This window comes from Salvia miltiorrhiza, chromosome 4 (assembly GCF_028751815.1).
Source record: "Salvia miltiorrhiza cultivar Shanhuang (shh) chromosome 4, IMPLAD_Smil_shh, whole genome shotgun sequence".
Taxonomy (NCBI): Eukaryota; Viridiplantae; Streptophyta; class Magnoliopsida; order Lamiales; family Lamiaceae; genus Salvia; species Salvia miltiorrhiza.
Window position 1 is genome coordinate 46,150,500 of NC_080390.1, and position 9,741 is coordinate 46,160,240.

At 32.6% G+C, this 9,741-nt stretch overlaps 1 protein-coding gene across 1 annotated transcript; it reads right to left on the reverse strand.

Moving 5' to 3' along the window:
- Window positions 1-6,068: 6,068 nt before the first annotated feature.
- Window positions 6,069-7,120, reverse strand: LOC131023785 (RING-H2 finger protein ATL80-like). The gene has a single exon (XM_057953374.1). It carries the CDS (start codon window positions 6,903-6,905, stop codon window positions 6,405-6,407), a length of 501 nt encoding a protein of 166 aa, XP_057809357.1. The 5' UTR covers window positions 6,906-7,120; the 3' UTR covers window positions 6,069-6,404.
- Between the last annotated feature and the right edge of the window lie 2,621 nt (window positions 7,121-9,741).

The following is a 9,741-nucleotide window of genomic DNA, read 5'->3' on the forward strand; positions in this document are numbered from 1 at the left end:
TATGATTTCAACGAAGAACAATTATTGCTATAATTTTGGAAAATTATGGTCATAATTAAATAATGTTTCTAAATGCAAGACATACACTAATTAAAATAAAGTTAAGGTTACAAATTAAAGTTAGCTGAAAGCTAAGCTATAAATTATAATTAATCCTTATTTGTACATGGACTGAAATACAATGACTGCATCTGGAAATTTCAGACGTAGTTCTTTTTCCATATTTCTGTACAGTTAACTCCATACGCTTCCATTAATCTAAATTAGATTCTTAAGTGAAACAAGTACAAAAAATAAATTTTAATCTATTGCTATTATAGAAGTATATATTCTTACGAGTTTATATATATAAACACATTTTTTGTATAAACTATGAATAATTTTCAGCCCTTAGATCATCAAGATCTACGATTGATTCATCACCATATTGGATGAATTCGGGTCATGAGTTCGAATCTCAAAGGTAGCGAAAAAAATTATTTTTCGCAATTCATACAGTTACACAACCAATTCATACGTGTTCTACATAGAATTCATACATTTTAATTCGTTTATAATTTATACAAAAAAAATGTGTTTTTATTCTAGCATATATATATATATATATATACATATATATCGCGTTCAATGGAGACCATTAAAGAATAAAGACCAAATCTCAGCCGTTGATTTTATCTAATCTAACGGTCAGCATTTATTCACGCCATGTTTAACGAATTTTTTTGTTGAACATATACAGGGTCGAATCCCACAACCCTAAAAAAATCGGCATTTATTGATGTCATGTTCAACGGATTTGATGAAGGTTCAACGAAATTACTGATATGTTCAACGGATTTGATGAACGTTCATCAAATCCGTTGAACATGCGTGAATAAATGCTGATTTTTTGGAGGTTGTGGGATTCGACCCTGTATATGTTTAACAAAAAAAATTCATTGAACATGACGTGAATAAATGCTGACCGTTAGATTAGATTAGATCAACAGCTGAGATTTGGTCTCTGTTTTTTGAATATTTAGTGGTCTCCATTAAACTTTTCCTTTGAGAACACTAAATATTCAAATAACAGAGAACATTGAACATGTCAGTAATTCCCCTTGAACGTTAAACGTTCGTAACAGTAATTTCGTTGAACATGACGTGAATAAATGCTTAATTTATGGGGGTTATGGGATTCGACCCCTATATGATCAATGACATGTTCAACGAAATGACTATTATGAACGTTTAACGTTCAAGGGGAATTACTGACATGTTCAATGTTCTCTGTTCTTTAAATATTTGTTGTTCTCCATTAAACGTGATCCTATATATATATATATATAGGGGGCGCTCCAATGAGACCCCCTAATTTTAGTGAGATCTAGGGCACGATCTGGTGCGTTTATTTTATCAATCCTATGGCTGATATTGTATCTGGAGGGTGATTTTTTTTCGCAGGGTTCGAATCCTGGAGGGAGCAGAATATTTTAAATTTTGTTATTCATCAGTATATACTGCATTGTTCATCAGTATATACGGCCATGTTCATCAGTATATATGTCTTGTTCATTACGAATTTTTTAAATTTTATTTTTCATCAGTATATACATCTTGTTCATTAGATATACGTTTTGTTCATTAGTATTATATGTCTTATTCATTGTACTCATGTTACACGAAAAATAGGGGGTCTTACTGGAGCGCGCCCCTATATATATATATATATATATATATATATATATATATATATATAATAGGGGAGGGCTAGGGTGAAAACACCCTTTAGTGTATAAAATATGAACTAATCTAAGCCATAGATATGTAGTAGTTGGACGGCCAAGATCTTAGATTTACCAATTAATTTAATTCGAAGCTTTTTAATCAATATTCATACGTTTATAAAGCTAAGGGTACATTGGAAATTTTATTTGTGGCTCTTTATCTCAATTACTCTTCTCCAAAAATTGTGCACAATCAATAAGGAAATTAAATCTTGTTGTGATTACAATTGGTGGCTGCATGCATATTCGCAGGGAGCCAGGGAGTGAATCAATTAAAATATTTGAATCAATGAATGTGTATCAAATCAATTGTATTTAATAAATTAAAAAACCCAGTACACACACAATCTGCGTATGAACGAAGCGGTATAGAGTTAGGGTTTCTGGTTTTTATTTTCGCAGGCGATTTTTCTAAAATTTGCGAATCTCATTCGTCCAGTTTAATCGAAAAAAAAATACAAGCAGCCCAGATTTATATTCTGTGTTAATGGCGAAGACCTAATCTAATCCCCGCGATGAGTGCAACGAGGCTTCGTCACCGATTTTCTGATTCTTTGTTTTAAATGAATTTAAAAGTTTTATCTTCCGGTGGGTTATTTAATTATCGATTCATTAAACTTTTTAACTGAATTAAAACGTTTGATTACATGAATTATTTTAGCAATTCCTTAATCGAATTAAAATAATTTTCGATTCGTGCTGCATCAATACGTAATGCATACAATTTAATTTTCGATTCGTGCTGCATCAATAAGTAATGCATACAATTTAATTTTCAATTCGTGTTGTATCAAAACGTAATTTATAATTAATATGGCTATGATATTCACACGAGTAATGAATCACACAATTGATTGCATGAATTATTTTAACAACACGTAATGCAAATTAAAATAATTTTCGATTCATGTTGTATCAACACGTAATGCATGCAATTTAATTTTCAATTCATGTTGTATCAAAACGCAATTCATACAACTTAATTTTCGATCTATCAACAGGTAACTCATGCAATTTAATTTTCGATTTGTTCAATTTAATTTTTGATTTATTGAATTTTTGATCTGCTCTGTGTTTTGCATCTATATAAAAAAGTGAAGTCCAAATTTATCTACGGTGTGAAGATTTGATTTGATATGGCAATAATATGTGAGTAATTAAATAAGATATGGTAACCAATAATGAATAATTAAAATGACATCCCTATCCTCTCAACATCTAGACGTGTAAACATAGGTTATCAATTGGGATTAATTATGGCAGTAGGATCTTGACAAATCAATGGCTGAGATCGGTTCCTATTTTATACAAAAAATACTGTTTTTATTTTAGCCCACCTCTATATATATATATATATATATATATATATATATATATATATATAGGGTTGGGTTCTGATGGATCCCTATGCTTATAATAGATCCGTAGATCCAAATCTAGACCACACATTTATGACATGTGGCGCATCAAGATGGTGACACGTGGCAAGGCATTTCAAGGCAAAATCTGGAGAGGGGTAAAATTGAAATGTAATTTTTGAAATTTAAAAAAAAAATTAGATTTTCTCAAAATAGGTATATTTTAGATGCATAAAGTTTCATACGAGAATGCATGAACTTTCATATAAAAATGCATAAAATTTCATATAAAAATGCATAAGATTTCACCCCACCCCACCCCCTACCCCCCACCCAACCCCCCCCCCCACCCCACCCCCCAATTTTTTTTTTAAAACTGATTTTCTGACCACTGACCGACCCCTACCCCCCACCCACCCACCCATCCCCCCCCCCCCACAAAAAAAATTTATTTTTTATTTTCTCAAAAATTGATTTTCTGACCACTGACCCCCCCACCCACCCACCCCCAAATTTTTTTTATGTAAATCAGTTTTAAAAAAAAAATTGGGGGGTGGGGGGTGGGCCAGCAATCAGAAAATCAGTTTTTGAAAAAAAAAATTGGGGGTGGGGGGGGGGCAGGGGTGGGGTGGCGAAACTACCAGATTTATTAAAATGAAATGCATTTTTTGTATAATTTAATGCATTTTTATGTGAAAACTTTATGCATTTTTGTTTGATTTTATATGCATGTGAAACATGCCTATTTTTGGGGGGTGGTAATGGGGAGGGTTGGGGGGTGGTGTGGGCTGGATTGGGGGGTGGTATGGGGTGGGGTGGTGAAAATACCAAAACTGGAAAAATTAAATGCATTTTTCTGTTCAAAGTTATGCATTTCATGTGAAAACTTTATGCATCTTTGTGTGAAACTATATGCATCTAAAATATATCTATTTTGAGAAAATCTAAAAATATATATATATTTTTTTAATTATTAAATCCGAAAATTACATTCCAATTTTACCCCTCCAGATTTTGCCTTGGAATGCTTGGAAGCTCCTTGCCACGTGTCACCATCTTGATGCGCCACATGTCATAAATGTGTGGTCAAGATTTGGATCTAGGGATCTATTATAAGCATTGGGATCTATATGATCCCATTCCTATATATATATATATATATATATATATATATATATATATATAGGGGTGGGCTATAATAAAAACACATCTTTTTGTAAAAACTAAAAACGGCTAAAATGTATGAATTCTATGTAGAACACGTATGAATTAGCTGTGTAACTGTATGAATTGCGAAATTCATACGTGTTCTACATAGAATTCATACATTTCGCAATTCATACAGTTACACAGCCAATTCATACGTGTTCTACATAGAATTCAGTCATTTTTAATTTTTACAAAAAGATGTGTTTTTATTATAGCACAACTCTATATATATATATATATATATATATATATATATATATATATATATATTCTATTTATTTTGATATAAAATAAGATCATAATTTTGAATCCAAACATCCTTACAATTATCACAAAAATCATCTATTTTTTAGACATATATATTCCAAAATTCATATACAGTATTATATATTTATCACGCGTGCCATTAGTTTAATATATTGTAAATATTTCATTACTAGAACATTGTTGATAACAAATCAATATATCATACTAAAAGAGATGATTATTGTCTTTAAGAGGATATTCCAACAGTGCTAACTCATGTCTAATTGTCTACAAATAATAGGACTAGAGTTCAAATCACATTGCTACCCTTTAAAAAAAAAAAAAAGACAATTATTAATAAGAATTTAGATGATATAAGCCAACATAGAAATTAAAAACTAACAAATCACTGAGATTAAATGAGAGTGTAATTGTTTTCAATGGAACATTTAAATAAGGTAAAGTATTCCTATTCATAAACAGCGAGGTTTAGCATTTAAATTTCATTAAGAAAAAAGAGCCTAATATTGTAGAATTTATACACACTTAAATAGTACAAAAAATAGTGTAATTTTTTAGTATTTATACTCACTTAAATAGTACAAAAAACCAAAACTTTTCACAAATTCAATTCATTTAAGTAGTAGTTTAATTACTTTGGAGAATTAGTATTAAGGCTAATTTATTATTTATTTTAATAAATTGAAATTTTGAGATATCCTAAAGTCTTTGATTGTTCTTACTATTTAGAGGTGTTCTCCTGTACACTCGGGTGTACCGTACACCTGGATTGTACCCGACCCAAATCCTGACCCTGTTGGACTATCTTGATCCATTTTTTGTTGAAATGACACTAACATTAACACGAAATGACACTAACACTAACATGATCTTGGAATTACACTAATACTATTTTATTTTACAAATGACATTATTTTGAAAATAACACTAAAACTATTTTGTTTTACAAATGACACTATTTTGAACATGAAATTAACACTATTTTGAAATGACACTAACAATACGTGTAAAATGACATTAACACTACATGTAAATGACACTAATTATACTATATCGAAATGACACTAACACTTGGCATTCGGATAGGATAGTCCAGTTGGGTTAGATCCAGATCAGGATCCGGGTCGGGTACGATCCGGGTGTACCGTACCCGGGTATACAGGAGATTTTGTGTACTATTTAATCTAATTTTATTTGATTCTTATTTCATTAAGGTGGTGTTTACTTTACATAATTGATTATATATAGGATTGAGTATTTTTATCTTTAAGAGTAGAATATCTTAAATCCCATCATTTTCATGGGATAATAATCAAGCAAAAATTAACTTGAATGATAAAAATAATGGTATATTTCAAAGTTGTAATCCATCAAAATAAAAAAGAAATTATTCTTATTATTTATATCCATCAAACTTAATCGTTTAAATTAAATGCCCCTACAAGATATGATTAAAAAAATTATACTCTTAAATATAAAAATATTTAATCATGCATTGTATTGTGCGAACTATGCAAAGTAAACATGTTAAACGATTACAGAAGTCCTCGTAAACATCTCAAAGACTGAGACTCCATTCAGACAAAAGACACGCCATAATCATTTAATTTAAAACGTAAAAACTATTTCTAAATATATACTTAATTAAATATCTAATTAATGTACTTATATATTAATATAACAAACACAACTGTACAACTCCCATCACCTATCGATCAACCCCACAATTCCGCCACCGTCAATCGATTTCCGCCACCGCTAGCCGCGATATTCTTCTCTCAACTTATCCTCCTAAAAATCTGAATTAGCAATTGCCTAGCTCAGTTTCGTCGGCGCATTTATGGCATCTAGAGACCAGCAAAATCTGTCGGCACGACGGGCAAGACGAGTGCGATCTCAACCACGTGTCGACGCACTCTATGTGGAATCCATGGCCGCACTGCGGTAGAACCCTAACCTCATCGCCGTCGGCGTACTCCGCCAAGCATATGGCGCACTCCGCCGCTCCGCCGCCGGAGGAAGAGCTGAAGGTGAACTTCGGCAGCGACTGCACTGCCTTTTTGTTTAGGCCTCTGTCCGCCGGCGGTTGTTCGCTGTTCCGGCTTCGGCGGCGGAGCCAGGCGCATCGAGCTACGGAGATGAGACCGACGACGGAAATAACAGTGCAGAGCAGAGCCGCCAGAATAATTACGAAGTCAGATTCGACGCCGGCGGCATACGGCGGCTCAGCCGGGTTCTGATGCGAGGGCGATGAGTTTGTAGCTGAGACTGAGAGAGAGAATGAGTTTAGAGGTGTAGGAGTCATTATTCATCACCACTCTCCTTATCCCTTCAAATCTCTATATACTTCTCTTTAGAGAGAGAAAGCAGAGGGGTTTAAAACTTTTAAATTTTGTAGAATAATAATTATACATTTAAAATTATTTTTCATTACCATTCATAAATTGGACGTTGTACCGACTACTCAAAGTTCGGATTCAATTATTATTAAGTATCAACGAAATTAAAATTTATTATTCAATGATAGATATCATCTCCTTGAATATATATATTTATATTAAGTCCAAACTCCGTCAAAAAAAAGATAGTAACAAATGAAGCTTAGTTGACTAACTATTTTTAAGTAACTCATAATCTATCCAAGAGACCCAAGTCGGCCCAATAAGGGGATATATATTTCACTTAATCGGAAAAACACTCTAGATAATAAAATAATTGATTATCCATTACTTGTCATTTGAGATGGGATATTAGTTAGTTAGTTAGTTAAAACATTTGAAAAATACTTATGTTTTGATTACTTAAGTAAAAGGTTTCTAATGATAATGTCTTTCAGTCCATGACATTATCACCCCCAAAAGAAATTTATTTATATTGGCATTTTTTTCTTTTCTTTTCTTTATAGATTTCAGGATTGCCCAATTCTAGTTTTCAATTCTTGTTCCGCCACAATATATATAAGATTGGAATCTGGTAGATAATTTTTTTTTCTTTTTTTGATAAAATAAATTTAAGTTCGAATTACAAATTTAATATATGCACACATAAAAATGCGACATGTGATTAAGATCTTTTAAGATAAAAAAATTAGAAGGAATGTTATTGTTCTGTAAAAGTATTACGTTCTTTACGTTTCTGAATAAAGTCCATTAAAAGTATTTATCATGTTCAGCATAATTATAATGATTGTGAGATACATTCTTATGTTCAGCATAAGTTTAAAACAATTTTATGAGTTTCATCAAACTAACTATGAGTTCATTAAAATAAATTGTTGGGAAATTAATTAAATATCCTTACCCTAGTTGTGATGATACCAAAACTCTTAGAATTTCTTTTGTGTAGTCTAGAACTTTTCGAACTCAAGTATTAGAGTTCAGTTGTATAGTTAGATCGAAGACCGGCGGACTGAAAACTGAAGAACTGCTCGACTGAAGATCGCTTCTAAGAAGACCAAAGTCAAATACTGAAGATTTAACAGACGAAGATCTCACTGACGATTCAGCTGTATCTGAATAACTAATGTTGGCCATGTGAAATTAGCGGACTGATATATTAGTCAAGTATCAGTTGACATTCTTCCTCGGACTGAACATTCCTTTTTGGTGCTAACTTTTCAGATGCACCATGCTCTTGCACCTAGAGATGTTGTTCCTCACCAAATCAGGAACCTCGAAGATTGAATCATCAGCCAAATTCAAATTTGTCTCACAACGGCCGAAATCTTGAAGATCATCATTGCCAACGGATCTATTTAAGACTTCGCCTATAAATAGAGCTCGAGGAACATCTTCAATCTTCACCGATTCAAACGCTCAAGCTGAACCTCTGCCAAAATCGCAACTCAGGCTTTTCACTGCCTTCAAAGTTTGAATCGAATAAGAGAATACTCAAAGCCCAAATCAGTTCACTGGTTATGCACATCCTCTTATTTTCTTAGGCAAATCTTTGTAAAATCCTTAGCCTAAGTTTCCGATTACAGAGAGTCTGTTCTATGTAATCTAGTTGATATTTCGAATCCTTTTCAACTGAGCGAAGAGAGAATTTGAGAGAGTGAGTTTGAGACAGTGGTCTGAACTCAAAAGTTCTTAGCCCTCGCAAGCAAGACAAGTGTAGTCCTTGCAACTGCGAGCTGAGAAGGAGACGAGAAGTCCAATCCAGAGTATTGGCACTGAAACCTTATTTCAGTTGAAGGTTTGCTGTGCACCCGTAAGCACAAGCCCAGAGTGATTGTCAGTGTGTTTAACTAACCGTGGACGTAGGAACTTGTTCCGAAACACTTAAAAACCTTGTGTTGTTTATCGCTTTCAGTTTTTATTTTTCTCATATGTGCACAAACCTCTTATTGAACTGAAACTAGTATATTTCTTAAGTTATTTTTCGCTGCCAGTGTTATTAGTCTAACTGATAAATCTTAAGATAATCAGTAAGATTCATAACACTTATCTGATCTCAAAAGCTAGACTGAAGTCTTACGTGGATTATCAGTTGAAGCTTCAAGCCTAACTGAAATCAAAATACCGAAGTTATTTCAGTATCAGTCTACAAACCCTTTTCAACTGAAAAATCTTTGACTGTTGACCTCAGTTCACTTCGTTTCGTATCAATCGATACTATCTTCAGTTATACAAAATATTTTTGAAAAATAGCCTACTGGTGTATTCCTCTTCCCCCCCAATACACCAGTTCAGTGACCCTTCGGGACCCAACATAAAGTTCAAAATAACTATAAGTTAAAAATAAAGTCGTCTAGACATTCTCCACTGCAAGCTAAATTTTACATAAATAACTATAAGTTCATTAAAATATATTGAAAATTTTATTACAATATCCAAAAATTATAAGTTTGAATCTCATAAGTAGCGAAAATTTTACTCCTTCCGTCCACTAATTTAAGGCCTACTTGCCTTTTTAGTCCGTCCACCAACTCAAGGCCTATCTATTTTTGGTAACTTTCATTCATTTTTTAATTGATGGTCCAAATAAACAATATACTTATTCTCCACTCAACTAATAAAAAATACACTTTGTGGGTTCCTTTCTCCACTCAACTAATAAAAATACACTTTTTCTTAAAACTCGTGTTTTGCCTCCTAGGCCTTGAATTAGTGGACGGATGGAGTAATTTTTTAAATCCAGAC